At 59.1% G+C, this 19900-nt stretch overlaps 1 protein-coding gene across 3 annotated transcripts in view; it reads right to left on the reverse strand.

Moving 5' to 3' along the window:
• Window positions 1-19900, reverse strand: part of LOC101946009 (receptor-type tyrosine-protein phosphatase kappa-like) — a 134553-nt gene that overhangs the window by 83531 nt on the left and 31122 nt on the right. For all 3 annotated transcript variants that reach the window (XM_065598601.1, XM_065598600.1, XM_065598602.1), the window contains exon 2: window positions 389-577. In XM_065598601.1, coding sequence (XP_065454673.1) covers window positions 389-577 — 189 coding nt within the window. The remainder of the gene's footprint in view (window positions 1-388; window positions 578-19900) is intronic.

Genomic DNA, 19900 nt, shown 5'->3' on the forward strand with positions numbered 1-19900 from the left:
AGTGCCCGGCTGAGACTCCTGCCAGGCCGCGGCCACAGCCGCCAGCAGCCGCCTCAGGGCCTGGTGGGGAGCCGTGTGCACTGGGGGGGGGCTGTGTTTGTGGGGAGGGCCCACGGTGACAGCTCTGTGAGGGGTTTCTCGGCAGGCTGAGGGAGAGGGGTCCCCCTTTCTCTGCCCATTGTCACGGCCTCCCAGAACTCCCACCCCCAGGTCACCCACCCCCGGCATCATGTCACTGGTCTCCAATGTCCCGGTTATCACCGGCCCGGTTTCCCTGGACATTTCCTGCCCGTAACTGGCTGCAGCCCCATGCCTGGGCTGGCTGGGGAGGTTTGGCCCCATGCCCGGGGGGTGGACGCGGGGGTTGTATCAGTCTCTGCACACTCACTGAGACACTTGACTCCACTGATATCCCAGACTGCCCCGCGGTCCTTCAGCTCTGTGCACTTTGCAGGGAACGGGCCGGATTCGGGCTCCGCAGCGCACGTCACCAGCACCGTGTCATTCACCGGAAACACCGTCAGCTCGGAGGGAAACGTCACGTTCGTGGTCCAGGCTCCCTCCCTCCTGCACGTGTCTGTGATGGGAGGAACGAGAGGCTGAGGCCTGGCTGGAGACGGAGCCTGGTCACCACCTTAGCACCTCCGCAGCCTGCCCGGAGCCCGAGGAACCGTCCCGGGAAGGGCCCAAGCAGCAGCACCTGCTCCCAGTGCCCCTGGAGTGGCAGATGGGGCAGGTTAGGGGCAGTGGTCAGGTCAGAGAAGAGCCCCAGCACCCAGAGGCCACAGAGCCCAGTGGGGGGCGTCCTCAGCAGTTCCCTGTGGGAGCTCTGGGACCAGGTTGTTTCCCGGCCCCTGCTCCAGATTGGTCCTGAACAGCCCTGTTTGGATTCCTCCCTCTCATTGACCCGCTGTCGCGGAGTGTGGGGGACTGAGGGCACCCCAGCCCCTTGCGAGGTCAGAGCCCCGTCTGCCTCCCAGCCAGCTCCCCAGCCAGCTCCTGAAACTCTCCCTTCAGTGACCCCTCCCACAGCCTTTGTTCAGTTTCCCGGGCCAAGGTGTCACCTGGCCTCTGACCCCTTCCTGGGTTCTCATGTTACACACTCAGGTATTCTCCTTCGGGCAGACTCCCATCCCGCAATGCAGACTATCCTAGCCACACTCCCCTGTCAGCATTCACAGACCACAGTAAGAACAGGCCCAGTTCATCACATCACTCCCCCCTTCGAGACTGAACTGAGCAGGGTCACTTTAGCCAGTGACCCGGGGAAGTTCGAACCTACCCCCGTTCCCGTGGATGCCCCAGCATCCCTCTCATTCCTTGGTGAGAATTACACCAGGCCCCTCCAGTTTCACGCCCCCCCTTAGGTCGGGGGTGCTCGGTGGCACTCGCAGTTCGCATGTGGGAAGGTTTATGCGGCCTGTGCCCTTTTCCCACCCCCATACCTCTGGGGCTCCAACTGGGCTGTGGTCTTCTCCCAGCGCTCCAGTCTGGAGGTCTGTGCTTCGGGCTCTCTTGGTTCAGAGCCCCACTTTTAACCTTGGCCACCCTCTGGAAAGGCTCCTCTATGCTGGGAAAGGGTCCTAAAGCCGTTTTCCCCTTGTCCCGGGCCTTCCTCCCCCTCTGACAGGGGTCACAGGATCCGCAGTACTGTCGGACAGTAACAAAGACCCCAGGCCAGTAAAAGCTCCGTAGCAGCCTCTGCTGGGTACGCCAGGTTCCCTGGTGCCCTGAGAGGGGAATGTCATGGGCCCGGCACAGCAGCTGGCGGCGATACTTCTGGGGTACCACCAGCTGCCTCCTGATCCCCCCTGACTCCATTTTCCCTGGGGGAGCCCATTCTCGGTACAGGAACCCCTTCTCCCACAGGAACCTTTTCCGGCCACCTCTCCCCATGGTCTGTACCGCACTGAGGTCGGCCAGGTCCCTTATCTTCCGCAAGGAGGGATCTTTCTGCACCTCGGCCTGGAACTCAGCAGCTGGGACAGGGATGGCCACCTGCTCTCTCTCGCCAGCTGGGTCTGAAGCCGCAGCCTCCCTGAGCCGTGTCCCTGGGTGTTCCCTCCCAACCAGGTTAGGGTCCTACGCCTCGGGCAAGACACCCTCCCCAAGGCCAGGGCGCAGCGCCCCTTGCCGGCTCTGACTGCGGGTCACAACCAGGGCACCCTGGGGGTTGCTTGGCCAGTCCTCCAGGTCCCCCCCATTAACACCTCAGTGGGCAAATACGGGTGTACCCCCACATCCTTGGGGCCCTCCTTGGCCCCCCACTTCAGGTGTACCCTCGCCATGGGCACTTTGACTGGTGTCCCGCCCACCCCCGTCAGGGTCAGGTAGGTGTTGGGCACCACCTGATCTGGAGCCACCACCTCGGGCCGGGCCAGCGTCACCTCTGCGCCCGTATCCCAGTATCCATTGACCTTCCTCCCATCCACCTCCAGGGGAACAAGGTACTCTCTCCAGAGGGACAGCCCCGCACCCACCGTATAAACCGAAAACCCTGAGTCTGGAGCATCCAGCCCCCCAGAGGAGCTGGCCTAGAGCTCTCCTCCCTCCTTAGCAGGTGGTGCTCTGCCAGCCCCCCTTCCCTGGGAATGCTGCCTCTCGCCGGGCTGGGTCTCTACCCAGTCAACCCTCTGTGGGTTCGGTCTGCTCAGTCTGTCCCTGAGCCTGGGGCACTGGGCCCGTATGTGGCCTCTCTGGCCACAGTGAAAGCAGCCCATGTCCCGTGGGTCCCCTGGAGCGGGTCGGATGGACCTGACGCTGGATGTTCCCGTTTGGTGAGGGTTCTCCCTATTTCCTCGCTGGGAGGTCCCATGATGACTCTCTCTTTGCGTTGTGATGGGCCTGTTCCTTTGGGACTTCTCCCTGTTATCCCCTGCCCGACTGTTCACAAACTCATCGGCCAGCTGGCCTGCGTGCTGCGGGTTCTCTGGTTTTTGGTCCATCAACCATCGCCTCAGGTCGGATGGGCACTGCTCATACACGTGCTCCAGTACGAATAGGTCAAGCAGGTCCTCTATAGTTTGGGCCCCAGCTGTCCACTTGCGGGCATACCCCTGCGCCCGGTTGGCCAGTTGTAGGTATGTGACCTCACGGGTTTTACGCTGACTCCGGAACCTTTCCTGGTACATCTCAGGGTCAGCCCAAACTCGCGGAGCAGGGCCTTTTTGAACAGTTCGTAGTCCCCTGTCTCCGCCCCTTTCAGTCAGCTGTACACCTCCCTGGCTGTGGGGTCCAGTAAGGGGGTGAGAAACTGGAGCCTGTCTGCAGGGTCAACCTGGAGCAGCTCGCAGGTATTCTCAAAGGCCGTCAGGAAGGTATCCATGTCCTCCCGCTCCTTACGCTGGGCCAGGAAGCACTTATCAAAGCTCTTTGCAGTCTTGGGTCCCCCCTCGCTCACCGCAGCCGGGGCCCCACTGCTCCTCAGCCTGGCCAGTTCCAGCTCATGCTGACGTTGGTCCCGCTCATGCTGACGTTGTTTTTCCCGTTCTTCCTGTTCTTCCTGCTCATGCTGACGTTGTTTCTCCTTCTCTTCCCGCTCCTGCTTCAGTTCTTGCTGCCTTAACTCGAGCTCTTTCAGTCTCATTTCCCTGTCATATTCCAGTCGCATCCGCTCCCGGGTCGTGGAGCTCCGCTGGGACGATCCCCTGCTGGCCGCCGGGGTTAGGGTGTCCTCGGTATTCGCTGGGCTTCCCCCAACCCCTCCCCTAGGCATAGGTAGGCAGGGTCTCGGGATGTCCTCGGCAGCAGTCTGACCCCTCCCAGCCATGTCAGGCCCCGGGGCCCACGCTGCATCCGCCGGGCGGCTTCCCTCAGGGACAGGGCTCGGTTCATCCAAGCGATCCCTCTCCTCCAGCTGGGCAATGAGCTGTTCTTTGGTGGACCTCCCAATACGCAGGCCCCTCTGCCTGCACAGCTCCACCAGGTCACTCTTAAGGCGTTTAGCATCCATCCTCCGGCTGGCCACTCGCCGGCCTGTGCTCTCCGCTTTCCACCGTTCCCGGGGGACCCCTAGTGTGTCAGCCCTTCTTCAGGTCACCCCCTCTCTGCCAGGGTCGAGCTGCAGACTCCTCCGCTCCGGGACCACTCGCTGCGACCCCCCGGGGGACCCTGTTACTGCAACAGTTCTTCTCACTGGTCACACACTCCCAGGGATGATAACCGTCTCTCTCTGATTCTTCAGCCCACCTGGTCCCCGTCGATCCCCCTTCGTTTTGCTGCTCCCCAGTCACTTACTGCAGGAAGCGCCGTCCACGGGGTGCAGTAGATCCTGCCGCTGCCACCGGTTGTCACAGAGTGTGGGGGACTCAGGGCACCCCAGCCCCTTGCGAGGTCAGAGCCCCGTCTGCCTCCCAGCCAGCTCTCCAGCCAGCTCCTGAAACTCTCCCTTCAGCGACCCCTCCCACAGCCTTTGTTCAGTTTCCCGGGCAAAGGTGTCACCTGGCCTCCAACCCCTTCCTGGGCTCTCATGTTACATGCTCAGGTATCTTCCCTCAGTCAGGTATCTTCCCTCCCATCCCCCAATGCAGACTATCCTAGCCACACTCCCCTGTCAGCATTCAAAGACCACAGTGTGACGAACTGGGACTGTTCTTGCTGGGGTGTGTGAATGCTGACAGGGGAGTGTGACTAGGATGGTCTGCATCGGGGGATGGGAGCCGGCCCAAGGGAACATACCTGAGCTTGTAACATGAGAACCCAGGAGGGGGTTGGAGGTCAGATGACTCCGGGGCCCGGGAAACTGAACAAAGGCTGTGGGAGGGGTCGCTGAAGGCAGAGTGCTGGAAGCAGGCTGGAAGGAGGCTGGAGAGATGGCTGGGAGGCAGAGATGGCTCTGACCCCCCCAAGGGGGTGGGCTGGCATGCCCTGGGACCCCAAGCTGGACCTAACTGAGGGGGGCCCTGTTGTCTGTGCCTGCAAGACCTGTCTTGGACTGTATTCCTGTCATCCAAATAAACCTTCTGCTTTACTGGCTGGCTGAGAGTCATGGTGAATCGCAGGAAGCCGGGGGTGCAGGGCCCTGAGTTCCCCAATACTCCGTGACAACTGGTGGCAGCGGTGGGATCTACTGCACCCCGTGGACGGCGCTTCCTGCAGTAAGTGACTGGGGAGCAGTAAAACGAAGGGGGATGGACGGGAACCAGGCCTGCTGAAGAGTGGGAGAGAGACGGTTATTACCCCTGGGAGTGTGTGACCAGCGAGAAGGACTTTTGCAGTAACAGGGTCCCCCGGGGGGATCGCAGCGAGTGGTCCCAGGGGCGGAGGAGTCTGCAGCTCGACCCTGGCGGAGAGGCGGTGACCTCGAGAAGGGCTGGCACACTAGGGGGCCCCCTGGGAACTGTGGGGAGCTGTGAGCACACAGGCCGGTGAGTGGCCAGCAGGAAGATGTATGCCAAGCGGCTTAAGAGCGACCTGGTGGAGCTGTGCAAGCAGAGGCGGCTGCGCATTGGGAGGCTCACCAAAGAACAGCTCATTGCCCAGCTGGAGGCGGAAGATCGCGCGAATGAACTGATCCCTGTGTCTCAGGGAAGCAGCCTGGCAAATGCAGCGCAGGCACCAGTGTCTGTCCCAGCTGGGAGTGGTCAGCCCGCTGCTGAGGGCTTCCCGAGACCCCTCCTTCCTATGCCTAGGGGAAGGGTGGGGAGGAGCCCAGCAAATACCGAAGGCGCCGTGACCCCCCCGGCCAGCAGGGGGTCCCCCCGGCGAAGCTCGCCGGCCAGCAGAGGATCCTCCCGGCGACGTTCGGCATCCGGGGAGCGGAATTGGCTGGAATGGGAGAAAGAGCTAAAACTGAGGGAGCTGGAGGATCGTGAACGACAGAGACAGCATGAACGGGAGGAGAATGAGAGACAGCATCAGCGTGAACGGGAGGAGAAAGAGAGACAGAGACAGGAGAATGAGAGACAGCGTCAGCATGACCTGGAACTGGCGAGATTGAAGGGCAGCGAACCCCCGGCTGCGGTGAGTGAGGGGGGACCCAGGACTGCACGGGGCTTTGATAAGTGCATCATGGCCCCATACAAGGAGGGGGAGGACATGGATGACTTCCTGGAGGCCTTTGAGACGGCCTGCGAGCTGCACCGGGTGGATCCCGCGGACAGACTCCGGGTCCTTACCCCCTTACTGGACCCCAAATCCGTGGCATTGTACCGCCAACTGGGAGAGGCAGAGAAAGGGGACTACGAACTATTCAAAAAGGCCCTGCTACGAGAGTTTGGGCTGACTCCTGAGATGTACCGGGAAAGGTTCCGGAGTCAGGATAAAACCCCTGAGATCTCATATCTGCAACTAGCCGCCCGCATGGAAAGATACGCCAGCAAGTGGGCTGGTGGGGCCCAGACGAAGGAGGACCTGATTAAACTGCTGGTACTGGAGCAACTGTATGAGCGGTGCCCATCCGACCTGAGGCTGTGGTTGGTGGACAGAAAGCCAGAGAACCCGCGACACGCCGGGCAGCTGGCTGATGAGTTTGTAAAGAGCCGGTCAGGGGGTGGCAGGGAGGAGCCCCAAAGGAACAGGCCCGCCGCGATGCAGAGAGAGAGTCACCCTGGGACCTCCCAAAGGGGGAATATGGGGAATCCCCTCCCACGGGGAATGCCCAGCGTCAGGGACAACCGACCGGCTCGAGGGGACCCACGGGACCTGAGCTGCTATTACTGCGGCCGAAGAGGCCACGTTCGGGCCCAGTGCCCCAAGCTCAAGGACAGACTGAGCAGACCGAACCCGCACCGGGTTAACTTGGTAGAGGCCCAGACGGACGAGGGGCAGGCTTCTAACGCAAGAGGGGCTGGCAGCCTATCAACTGCTCAAGAGAGAGAAGGGCCCCAGGCCAGCTTCTCTGGGGGGCCAGATGCTCCGGATTCAAAGTTCTCCGTTTACAGGGTTGGCGCGGGGCTGTCCCTGCGGAGCGAGTGCCTTGTTCCCCTGGAGGTGGATGGGAAGAAAGTTTATGGATACTGGGACACGGGCGCAGAGGTGACACTGGCCCGGCCCGAGGTGGTGGCCCCAGATCGGGTGGTGCCCAACACCTTCCTGACCCTGACCGGGGTGGGCGGGACCCCATTCAAGGTTCCCGTAGCGAGGGTACACCTGAAATGGGGGGCCAAGGAGGGCCCCAAGGACGTGGGAGTGCACCACCATTTGCCCACTGAGGTGTTGATGGGGGGGGACCTAGAGGACTGGCCAAGCAGCCCCCAGACCGCCTTAGTTGTGACCCGCAGTCAGAGCCGGCGAGGGGCACTGCGCCCTGGCCTTGGGGGGGGTGCCTTGCCTGAGGCGCAGGACCCTAACCTGGTGGGGAGGGAACGCCCAGGGACACGGCGCAGGGAGGCTGCAGCTTCGGACCCAGCGGGCGAGAAAGAGCAGGTGGCCATCCCTGTCCCAGCTGCTGAGTTCCAGGCCGAGTTACAGAGAGATCCCTCCTTGCGGAAGATAAGGGACCTGGCCGACCTCAATGCGGTACAGACCATGGGACGAGGTGGCCGGAAAAGGTTCCTGTGGGAGAAGGGGTTCCTGTACCGAGAATGGGCTCCCCCAGGGAAAATGGAGTCAGGGGGGATCAGGAGGCAGCTGGTGGTACCCCAGAAGTATCGCCGCCAGCTGCTGTGCCGGGCCCATGACATTCCCCTCTCAGGGCACCAGGGAACCTGGCGTACCCAGCAGAGGCTGCTACGGAGCTTTTACTGGCCTGGGGTCTTTGTTACTGTCCGACAGTACTGCGGATCCTGTGACCCCTGTCAGAGGGGGAGGAAGGCCTGGGACAAGGGGAAAAGAGCTTTAGGACCCTTGCCCAGCATAAAGGATCCTTTCCAGAGGGTGGCCAAGGTTAAAAGGGCGGCTCTAAACCAAGAGAGCCCAAAGCACAGACCTCCAGACTGGAGCGCTGGGAGAAGACCACAGCCCAGTTGGAACCCCAGAGGTATGGGGGTGGGGAAAGGGCACAGGCCGCATAAACCTTCCCACATGCGAACTGCGAGTGCCATCAAGCACCCCCGACCTAAGGGGGGGCGTGGAACGGAAGGGGCCTGGTGTAATTCTCACCAAGGAACTGGAGGGATGCGGGGGCATCCATGGGAACGGGGGTAGGTTCGAACTTCCCCGGGTCACTGGCTAAAGTGACCCTGCTCAGTTCGGTCTCGAAGGGGGGAGAGATGTGACGAACTGGGACTGTTCTTGCTGGGGTGTGTGAATGCTGACAGGGGAGTGTGACTAGGATGGTCTGCATCGGGGGATGGGAGCCGGCCCAAGGGAACATACCTGAGCTTGTAACATGAGAACCCAGGAGGGGGTTGGAGGTCAGATGACTCCGGGGCCCGGGAAACTGAACAAAGGCTGTGGGAGGGGTCGCTGAAGGCAGAGTGCTGGAAGCAGGCTGGAAGGAGGCTGGAGAGATGGCTGGGAGGCAGAGATGGCTCTGACCCCCCAAGGGGGTGGGCTGGCATGCCCTGGGACCCCAAGCTGGACCTAACTGAGGGGGGCCCTGTTGTCTGTGCCTGCAAGACCTGTCTTGGACTGTATTCCTGTCATCCAAATAAACCTTCTGCTTTACTGGCTGGCTGAGAGTCATGGTGAATCGCAGGAAGCCGGGGGTGCAGGGCCCTGAGTTCCCCAATACTCCGTGACACACAGTAAGAACAGTCCCAGTTCATCACACCCGCCCAGCTCCAGTAGGGAGAGGTGCTGCACCCGCAGGTCCCTGCCCCAAGAGCCACCCAGACAGGTAGGGGAGAGGATGGGAATCCCCCAAGCCAGGTGAGCGCATAGAACAGACAACAGCACCCAGTTCAGTGGGACCTTGTTCCTATCAAGGGCCCCTCTCCGTTAGCTGCCGGGGCAAACCCAGAGCACCCCCATTGCCTTCTCGACGCTGCAGGGGGTAAATCAGAGCGGGATTCAGCCCTCTCTATCTGCATCTCTCTGGCCCAGAGGTCTCCATGCACAGAGCTCCCTGCCCTGCACAGGAGAGAAGGGACCCTCCCAGCCCTGGACCATGCAGAAAGTCCCTGGGAGGAGGGATGGGATCTGGGTGGGCAGGGAGCAGAGAGTGGCTGGGCCTGTCCTGGGTGGGGACAGCCCAGGGGCAGGGTGGGTGCACAGCGCCCCCCACCAGCCCTGAGGAGTGTATCACTAGCTGCGTTGCCAGCTATGCTAGGACCCCTTTCAGAAGGAGCTGGGGGCTGCCGTGCCCAAGGGAGGTCCGAGTCGCGTGGGTCCTTGGAGCTGTCCTGCCAGGCAGGAGAAGGGAGCCCCAGGGCTGGCTCAGGGCCTGCTGTCAGTCACACTAGGCCAGGGGGCAAGGCTTTCTCTCCTAACGCCACGGCACACACTTAGCAAACCAGTGGGGGTGGCAGTGGCAGGAGGGGTGTGGGGGGCCCCAGAGCTGGGAAAAATTGGCAGCAACAAGAGATCCTAAAACTTCACACGAAAAAATAACATGGTAGAGTCCAAGTGTAATGCCGACAAACCCCAGTCGCCAGCGGGCAGAATCAAACCAGGGACCTCTAAAGCTTAGTGCATGAGCCTCTACTGTGTGCAGGGCTGGCTCCAGGTACCAGCCAAGCAAGCTGGTGCTTGGGGCGGCAGCCTGTAGGAGGCGGCATTCTGCCCAATACTAGGGCGGCTCGGCCGCTTTTTGTTGTTGTTGTTGTTCCGCTCCGGCCGCCCTGTAGGAGGCGGTAGCGTGGAGGACGGAAGCGCCCTACAGCAAGCCCAGCAGGGCAGCCCGCGTCCTTCCCTCCCAGCCAACCGGAGCGGTGCGGAGCCCTCCCGGCAGGGGGCACGGCGGGAGGGGCCGCGTGGCAGCATGTGCTTGGGGCGGCACCTGGAGGGAGGCGGTGCTCAGGGTTGGGTTTTTTTTTTTAAACATACTGGGGCTGTTGGGGCACCCGGCGGTGCTCCGGCCCAAGAGCGGGGGACGGCGGGAGGCTTTTTTGCCTGGGGCGGCAAAAAAGCCAGAGCCGGCCCTGTGTACAGGACTGGGCAGAGACAGGCGCCCGCGACTGCGAAACACAAAGCCAGCACGAATGGTAGCGAGCCGCTAAAGCCAGCCAATGGGCAAAGCCAAACAGCAGGGAGGGGTGCTAAGCCCCACCCCCTCACGGACAGAGGTGTCTGTCTAAGTCCCGTGAGCTGTCAGCTGGGGGCACAGTGACTGCATGGTGCGGGCAGTTGTAACAAGCATGTTACAAATCATGCACACGTCTATTTTCATACACTGCTGGGCACAGGCTGTTCGGAACGTGGTCGTGTAACTTTATGGAATTTTTGAAATGGCACCTTCATTTCTACTGGCTTCATCTTCCTTCTTCTCCAGCCTGCTCTGTGCCAGCCCCCGAGGAATGTGCAACTGCCTTCGCTAATGAAGCTAGCAGGACTGGCGCTGTCCTTGCCTAGGGTGACCAGATGTCCCGATTTTATAGGGACAGTCCCGATTTTTGGGTCTTTTTCTTATATAGGCTCCTATTACCCCCCACCCCCATCCCGATTTTTCACACTTGCTGTCTGGTCACCCTATCCTTGCCTCGGCTAGTGGTGCTGGAGTGCAGGGTCTCTTTTCTCTGATATTTGAACAGGGCTTTGGGGGGTGATATTACGGCCCTAGGACCTTGGGGAGGTCTGCCAGCAGGAGCTAGTAAAGTGATGGGTGCTATAGAAAAAAAGGCAGAGAACCTCTTCTCACACCACTGCTATGGTAATGCAGGTGTGTTTGGATCTCAGCCCTCGGCTTTCTCATTTCTCTGAGCCATGGGGTTCATTGGGGTGTTGGACAGGTGTTCTGTAGGGCTGTGCAGAGCTGGTGGGACGCTGAAGAGACCCAGCAGGGGACTGAACAGAGAGGGGCCCAGAGGGAATTCTCTGGACACAGCCAGCTGGCAGCCTAAGGGGCAGGAGCCTGTGGACGGCTATTGCGGCTAAGGTGCCCCAGACACGGGGGATGAGCCTGGGAAGGGGCAGCGTGCTCAGTCTGGGGCTGAGTCCGGGAGAAGGGGCTGCTGTACAGGTTATATACACCCAGCAGGGACTGTGCGGGGCTTGCATCCTGCTAGCCGGAGCTAGGCAGGGACACATGGGGGGGGAGCTGTAATTGTACACACATAGATTGATCCCAGCCAGGAGACCCGCTGCCGGCTGATGGCCTGTAATAGAGGACCCCGGCGAGGGCTCCCAGGCACGAGGCTGGAGAAGCCAAACCCCTCTGTTGGACAGCCCTAGGGGCCAAGGTAGGAACTGCAGTGCTGGACCTTGAGGTGTAGGCTATTGGCAACCTTTCCTTTGGGCCAGCCCTAGCAAAGGCCCCTTCGCTGTAGCTGGGGTCCGAGTGGTCGCGGGAACCCAGCAGGGTGAGCTCGCACAGGGCCCAGCAGCTGAAGCACCTTCAGCACTTGCCTGCACGCTGTGGGGTGCTTGGTGCTGCTGGGCACCGTACGAGCTGGTGTCGTGCAGCACAGAGCAGCCAGGCGAACCACCAGGTGCCCTTGGGTGTTGCTGTGGCTCCGATAGGCATTGAGGGCAGAGGCTGTGGAAATCTCTGCTTCCCTTGCTGCAGGACTGGAAGTCTCAGACTTCGTCTCTCTTTGGGTAGGTCTATACTGGAGTCGTTTTCAGCTTGAGCAGACGTACCTGTGCTAGATGTGATGGGGTAGTGTGCTAAAAACAGGAGTGTAGTCGTGGTGGCACGACCGGTGGGACAGCTGAGCCGCCCCGAGTGGTCTCCCGCCTGCCTGAGACCCGGGGCATGTACCCAGGCGGCTAGCTCCTCCTGCTAGTGCTACTCTGCTACCTTTAGCATGTCAGCTTGCTCAGATCTAGCACAGGCATGTCTGCTCGAGCTGAAAATTACACCTCAGCCCCAGTGTAGATGTGCTCAGAGTCTCAGTGGCATCCCTGAACGGAGCCAGGCAGCTCATCCTTCATTCCTTGGTAAAGCTGGGAAAATGGGAACTCCGGTTTTGAGGAACTCCCTCTCACTTGCCTTTTGACCCGAGACTCTACGTCTATTATTCTTATTATTTGTATTGCTGCAGCACCTAGGACCCTTCGTCATGGACCAAGAGCCCATTGTGCAAGGCCCTGTACAAACACTGAACACAAGATGGTCCCTGTCCAAGGAGCTTCCAATCGAAGTTGTACGACAAGTGACAGTGGATGGACGGATACAACGATGAAAGGTCTAGAAAACATGACCTCTGAGGGAAGATTGAAAAAATTGGGTTTGTTTAGTCTGGTGAAGAAAAGACTGAGAGGGGACATGATAACAGTTTTCAAGTACATAAAAGGTTGTTACAAGGAGGACGGGGTAAATTGTTCTCCTTAACCTCTGAGGATAGGACAAGAAGCAATGGGCTTAAATTGTAGCAAGGGCGGTTTAGGTTAGACATTAGGAAAAACTTCCTAACTGTCAGGGTGGTTAAGCACTGAAATAAATTGCCTAGGGAGGTTGTGGAATCTCCATCATTGGGGATTTTTAAGAGCAGGTAGGACAAACACCTGTCAGGGATGGTCTAGATAATACTTAGTCCTGCCTCGTGTGCAGGGGACTGGACTAGAGACCTCTCGAGGTCCCTTCCAGTTCTATGATTCTATGATTCTAAGACTGCATTTGTCAAGGCCAGAGAGAAGGATGTTGCAATGCTGAGATGATGAGACCCTGGAGGAGAGCTGTAGCTATGTGGATGGATAGCAAAGGCCCGGAGGAGAGGTGTAGCAGTGTGGATGGATAGCAAAGGCCCGGAGGAGAGCTGTAGCAGTGAGGATGGATAGCAAAGGCCCGGACGAGAGCTGTAGCAGTGTGGATGGATAGCAAAGGCCCGGAGGAGAGCTGTAGCAGTGTGGATGGATAGCAAAGGCCCGGAGGAGAGCTGTAGCAGTGTGGATGGATAGCAAAGGCCCGGAGGAGAGCTGTAGCAGTGTGGATGGATAGCAAAGGCCCGGAGGAGAGCTGTAGCAGTGAGGATGGATAGCAAAGGCCCGGAGGAGAGCTGTAGCAGTGTGGATGGATAGCAAAGGCCCGGAGGAGAGCTGTAGCAGTGTGGATGGATAGCAAAGGCCCGGAGGAGAGCTGTAGCAGTGTGGATGGATAGCAAAGGCCCGGAGGAGAGCTGTAGCTATGTGGATGGATAACAAAGGCCCGGAGGAGAGGTGTAGCACTGAGGATGGATAGCAAAGGCCCGGAGGAGAGCTGTAGCAGTGAGGATGGATAGCAAAGGCCCGGAGGAGAGGTGTAGCAGTGTGGATGGATAGCAAAGGCCCGGACGAGAGGTGTAGCAGTGTGGATGGATAGCAAAGGCCCGGAGGAGAGGTGTAGCTGTGTGGATGGATAGCAAAGGCCCGGAGGAGAGGTGTGGCAGTGTGGATGGATAGCAAAGGCCCGGAGGAGAGCTGTAGCAGTGTGGATGGATAGCAAAGGCCCGGAGGAGAGCTGTAGCTGTGTGGATGGATAGCAAAGGCCCGGAGGAGAGCTGTAGCAGTGTGGATGGATAGCAAAGGCCCGGAGGAGAGGTGTAGCAGTGTGGATGGATAGCAAAGGCCCGGAGGAGAGCTGTAGCAGTGTGGATGGATAGCAAAGGCCCGGAGGAGAGCTGTAGCTATGTGGATGGATAGCAAAGGCCCGGAGGAGAGCTGTAGCACTGAGGATGGATAGCAAAGGCCCGGAGGAGAGCTGTAGCAGTGAGGATGGATAGCAAAGGCCCGGAGGAGAGGTGTAGCAGTGTGGATGGATAGCAAAGGCCCGGAGGAGAGCTGTAGCTGTGTGGATGGATAGCAAAGGCCCGGAGGAGAGCTGTAGCAGTGTGGATGGATAGCAAAGGCCCGGAGGAGAGGTGTAGCAGTGTGGATGGATAGCAAAGGCCCGGAGGAGAGGTGTAGCAGTGTGGATGGATAGCAAAGGCCCGGAGGAGAGCTGTAGCTGTGTGGATGGATAGCAAAGGCCCGGAGGAGAGCTGTAGCAATGTGGATGGATAGCAAAGGCCCGGAGGAGAGGTGTAGCTGTGTGGATGGATAGCAAAGGCCCGGAGGAGAGCTGTAGCAGTGAGGATGGATAGCAAAGGCCCGGAGGAGAGCTGTAGCTATGTGGATGGATAGCAAAGGCCCGGAGGAGAGCTGTAGCAGTGTGGATGGATAGCAAAGGCCCGGAGGAGAGCTGTAGCAGTGTGGATGGATAGCAAAGGCCCGGAGGAGAGCTGTAGCACTGAGGATGGATAGCAAAGGCCCGGAGGAGAGGTGTAGCAGTGTGGATGGATAGCAAAGGCCCGGAGGAGAGGTGTAGCAGTGTGGATGGATAGCAAAGGCCCGGAGGAGAGCTGTAGCACTGAGGATGGATAGCAAAGGCCCAGAGGAGAGCTGTAGCACTGAGGATGGATAGCAAAGGCCCGGAGGAGAGCTGTAGCACTGAGGATGGATAGCAAAGGCCCGGAGGAGAGCTGTAGCACTGAGAATGGATAGCAAAGGCCCGGAGGAGAGCTGTAGCACTGAGGATGGATAGCAAAGGCCCGGAGGAGAGCTGTAGCAGTGTGGATGGATAGCAAAGGCCCGGAGGAGAGGTGTAGCTGTGTGGATGGATAGCAAAGGCCCGGAGGAGAGCTGTAGCAGTGTGGATGGATAGCAAAGGCCCGGAGGAGAGCTGTAGCAGTGTGGATGGATAGCAAAGGCCCGGAGGAGAGCTGTAGCAGTGTGGGTGGATAGCAAAGGCCCGGAGGAGAGGTGTAGCAGTGTGGATGGATAGCAAAGGCCCGGAGGAGAGGTGTAGCTATGTGGATGGATAGCAAAGGCCCGGAGGAGAGCTGTAGCAGTGTGGATGGATAGCAAAGGCCCGGAGGAGAGGTGTAGCAGTGTGGATGGATAGCAAAGGCCCGGAGGAGAGCTGTAGCACTGAGGATGGATAGCAAAGGCCCAGAGGAGAGCTGTAGCAGTGTGGATGGATAGCAAAGGCCCGGAGGAGAGCTGTAGCAGTGTGGATGGATAGCAAAGGCCCGGAGGAGAGCTGTAGCTGTGTGGATGGATAGCAAAGGCCCGGAGGAGAGGTGTAGCACTGTGGATGGATAGCAAAGGCCCGGAGGAGAGCTGTAGCAGTGTGGATGGATAGCAAAGGCCCGGAGGAGAGCTGTAGCTATGTGGATGGATAGCAAAGGCCCGGAGGAGAGCTGTAGCAGTGTGGATGGATAGCAAAGGCCCGGAGGAGAGGTGTAGCAGTGTGGATGGATAGCAAAGGCCCGGAGGAGAGCTGTAGCTATGTGGATGGATAGCAAAGGCCCGGAGGAGAGGTGTAGCACTGAGGATGGATAGCAAAGGCCCAGAGGAGAGGTGTAGCAGTGTGGATGGATAGCAAAGGCCCGGAGGAGAGGTGTAGCAGTGTGGATGGATAGCAAAGGCCCGGAGGAGAGCTGTAGCAGTGTGGATGGATAGCAAAGGCCCGGAGGAGAGCTGTAGCAGTGTGGATGGATAGCAAAGGCCCGGAGGAGAGCTGTAGCTATGTGGATGGATAGCAAAGGCCCGGAGGAGAGCTGTAGCAGTGTGGATGGATAGCAAAGGCCCGGAGGAGAGCTGTAGCAGTGTGGATGGATAGCAAAGGCCCGGAGGAGAGCTGTAGCAGTGTGGATGGATAGCAAAGGCCCGGAGGAGAGCTGTAGCAGTGTGGATGGATAGCAAAGGCCCGGAGGAGAGCTGTAGCAGTGTGGATGGATAGCAAAGGCCCGGAGGAGAGCTGTAGCAGTGTGGATGGATAGCAAAGGCCCGGAGTAGAGCTGTAGCTATGTGGATGGATAGCAAAGGCCCGGAGGAGAGCTGTAGCAGTGTGGATGGATAGCAAAGGCCCGGAGGAGAGCTGTAGCAGTGTGGATGGATAGCAAAGGCCCGGAGGAGAGCTGTAGCAGTGTGGATGGATAGCAAAGGCCCGGAGGAGAGCTGTAGCAGTGTGGATGGATAGCAAAGGCCCGGAGGAGAGGTGTAGCAGTGTGGATGGATAGCAAAGGCCCGGAGGAGAGGTGTAGCTGTGTGGATGGATAGCAAAGGCCCGGAGGAGAGGTGTAGCAGTGTGGATGGATAGCAAAGGCCCGGAGGAGAGCTGTAGCAGTGTGGATGGATAGCAAAGGCCCGGAGGAGAGGTGTAGCTGTGTGGATGGATAGCAAAGGCCCGGAGGAGAGCTGTAGCAGTGTGGATGGATAGCAAAGGCCCGGAGGAGAGCTGTAGCAGTGTGGATGGATAGCAAAGGCCCGGAGGAGAGCTGTAGCAGTGTGGATGGATAGCAAAGGCCCGGAGGAGAGGTGTAGCAGTGTGGATGGATAGCAAAGGCCCGGACGAGAGGTGTAGCAGTGTGGATGGATAGCAAAGGCCCGGAGTAGAGGTGTAGCTGTGTGGATGGATAGCAAAGGCCCGGAGGAGAGGTGTAGCAGTGTGGATGGATAGCAAAGGCCCGGAGGAGAGCTGTAGCAGTGTGGATGGATAGCAAAGGCCCGGAGGAGAGGTGTAGCAGTGTGGATGGATAGCAAAGGCCCGGAGGAGAGCTGTAGCAGTGTGGATGGATAGCAAAGGCCCGGACGAGAGCTGTAGCAGTGTGGATGGATAGCAAAGGCCCGGAGGAGAGCTGTAGCAGTGTGGATGGATAGCAAAGGCCCGGAGGAGAGCTGTAGATATGTGGATGGATAGCAAAGGCCCGGAGGAGAGCTGTAGAAGTGTGGATGGATAGCAAAGGCCCAGAGGAGAGGTGTAGCAGTGAGGATGGATAGCAAAGGCCCGGAGGAGAGCTGTAGCAGTGTGGATGGATAGCAAAGGCCCGGAGGAGAGGTGTAGCAGTGTGGATGGATAGCAAAGGCCCGGAGGAGAGCTGTAGCAGTGTGGATGGATAGCAAAGGCCCGGAGGAGAGCTGTAGCAGTGTGGATGGATAGCAAAGGCCCGGAGGAGAGGTGAAGCAGTGTGGATGGATAGCAAAGGCCCGGAGGAGAGCTGTAGCAGTGTGGATGGATAGCAAAGGCCCGGAGGAGAGCTGTAGCAGTGTGGATGGATAGCAAAGGCCCGGAGGAGAGCTGTAGCAGTGTGCATGGATAGCAAAGGCCCGGAGGAGAGGTGTAGCAGTGTGGATGGATAGCAAAGGCCCGGAGGAGAGGTGTAGCACTGAGGATGGATAGCAAAGGCCCGGAGGAGAGGTGTAGCACTGAGGATGGATAGCAAAGGCCCGGAGGAGAGCTGTAGCAGTGTGGATGGATAGCAAAGGCCCGGAGGAGAGCTGTAGCAGTGTGGATGGATAGCAAAGGCCCGGAGGAGAGCTGTAGCACTGAGGATGGACAGCAAAGGCCCGGAGGAGAGGTGTAGCAGTGTGGATGGATAGCAAAGGCCCGGAGGAGAGCTGTAGCACTGAGGATGGATAGCAAAGGCCCGGAGGAGAGCTGTAGCACTGAGAATGGATAGCAAAGGCCCGGAGGAGAGGTGTAGCAGTGTGGATGGATAGCAAAGGCCCGGAGGAGAGCTGTAGCACTGAGGATGGACAGCAAAGGCCCGGAGGAGAGGTGTAGCAGTGTGGATGTATAGCAAAGGCCCGGAGGAGAGCTGTAGCAGTGTGGATGGATAGCAAAGGCCCGGAGGAGAGCTGTAGCTATGTGGATGGATAGCAAAGGCCCGGAGGAGAGCTGTAGCAGTGTGGATGGATAGCAAAGGCCCGGAGGAGAGCTGTAGCAGTGTGGATGGATAGCAAAGGCCCGGAGGAGAGCTGTAGCAGTGTGGATGGATAGCAAAGGCCCGGAGGAGAGCTGTAGCAGTGTGGATGGATAGCAAAGGCCCGGAGGAGAGGTGTAGCAGTGAGGATGGATAGCAAAGGCCCGGAGGAGAGCTGTAGCAGTGTGGATGGATAGCAAAGGCCCGGAGGAGAGGTGTAGCAGTGTGGATGGATAGCAAAGGCCCGGAGGAGAGCTGTAGCTGTGTGGATGGATAGCAAAGGCCCGGAGGAGAGGTGTAGCACTGAGGATGGATAGCAAAGGCCCGGAGGAGAGGTGTAGCAGTGTGGATGGATAGCAAAGGCCCGGAGGAGAGCTGTAGCTGTGTGGATGGATAGCAAAGGCCCGGAGGAGAGCTGTAGCAGTGTGGATGGATAGCAAAGGCCCGGAGGAGAGCTGTAGCAGTGTGGATGGATAGCAAAGGCCCGGAGGAGAGCTGTAGCAGTGTGGATGGATAGCAAAGGCCCGGAGGAGAGCTGTAGCAGTGAGGATGGATAGCAAAGGCCCGGAGGAGAGGTGTAGCAGTGTGGATGGATAGCAAAGGCCCAGAGGAGAGCTGTAGCACTGAGGATGGATAGCAAAGGCCCGGACGAGAGCTGTAGCAGTGTGGATGGATAGCAAAGGCCCGGAGGAGAGCTGTAGCAGTGTGGATGGATAGCAAAGGCCCGGAGGAGAGCTGTAGCACTGAGGATGGATAGCAAAGGCCCGGACGAGAGCTGTAGCAGTGTGGATGGATAGCAAAGGCCCGGAGGAGAGGTGTAGCAGTGTGGATGGATAGCAAAGGCCCGGAGGAGAGCTGTAGCTGTGTGGATGGATAGCAAAGGCCCGGAGGAGAGGTGTAGCTGTGTGGATGGATAGCAAAGGCCCGGAGGAGAGCTGTAGCAGTGTGGATGGATAGCAAAGGCCCGGAGGAGAGCTGTAGCAGTGTGGATAGATAGCAAAGGCCCGGAGGAGAGGTGTAGCAGTGTGGATGGATAGCAAAGGCCCGGAGGAGAGCTGTAGCTGTGTGGATGGATAGCAAAGGCCCGGAGGAGAGGTGTAGCTGTGTGGATGGATAGCAAAGGCCCGGAGGAGAGCTGTAGCAGTGTGGATGGATAGCAAAGGCCCGGAGGAGAGCTGTAGCAGTGTGGATGGATAGCAAAGGCCCGGAGGAGAGGTGTAGCAGTGTGGATGGATAGCAAAGGCCCGGAGGAGAGGTGTAGCAGTGTGGATGGATAGCAAAGGCCCGGAGGAGAGCTGTAGATATGTGGATGGATAGCAAAGGCCCGGAGGAGAGCTGTAGCAGTGAGGATGGATAGCAAAGGCCCGGAGGAGAGCTGTAGCAGTGTGGATGGATAGCAAAGGCCCGGAGGAGAACTGTAGCAGTGTGGATGGATAGCAAAGGCCCGGAGGAGAGCTGTAGCAGTGTGGATGGATAGCAAAGGCCCGGAGGAGAGGTGTAGCAGTGTGGATGGATAGCAAAGGCCCGGAGGAGAGCTGTAGCAGTGTGGATGGATAGCAAAGGCCCGGAGGAGAGCTGTAGCAGTGTGGATGGATAGCAAAGGCCCGGAGGAGAGGTGTAGCAGTGTGGATGGATAGCAAAGGCCCGGAGGAGAGCTGTAGCAGTGAGGATGGATAGCAAAGGCCCGGAGGAGAGCTGTAGCAGTGTGGATGGATAGCAAAGGCCCGGAGGAGAGGTGTAGCACTGTGGATGGATAGCAAAGGCCCAGAGGAGAGGTGTAGCAGTGTGGATGGATAGCAAAGGCCCAGAGGAGAGCTGTAGCAGTGTGGATGGATAGCAAAGGCCCGGAGGAGAGCTGTAGCAGTGTGGATGGATAGCAAAGGCCCAGAGGAGAGCTGTAGCAGTGTGGATGGATAGCAAAGGCCCGGAGGAGAGGTGTAGCTGTGTGGATGGATAGCAAAGGCCCGGAGGAGAGGTGTAGCAGTGAGGATGGATAGCAAAGGCCCGGAGGAGAGCTGTAGCAGTGTGGATGGATAGCAAAGGCCCAGAGGAGAGCTGTAGCAGTGTGGATGGATAGCAAAGGCCCAGAGGAGAGCTGTAGCAGTGTGGATGGATAGCAAAGGCCCGGAGGAGAGGTGTAGCAGTGAGGATGGATAGCAAAGGCCCAGAGGAGAGCTGTAGCTGTGTGGATGGATAGCAAAGGCCCGGAGGAGAGCTGTAGCAGTGAGGATGGATAGCAAAGGCCCGGAGGAGAGCTG

Source organism: Chrysemys picta, chromosome 6, assembly GCF_011386835.1.
Source record: "Chrysemys picta bellii isolate R12L10 chromosome 6, ASM1138683v2, whole genome shotgun sequence".
NCBI lineage: Eukaryota > Metazoa > Chordata > Testudines > Emydidae > Chrysemys > Chrysemys picta.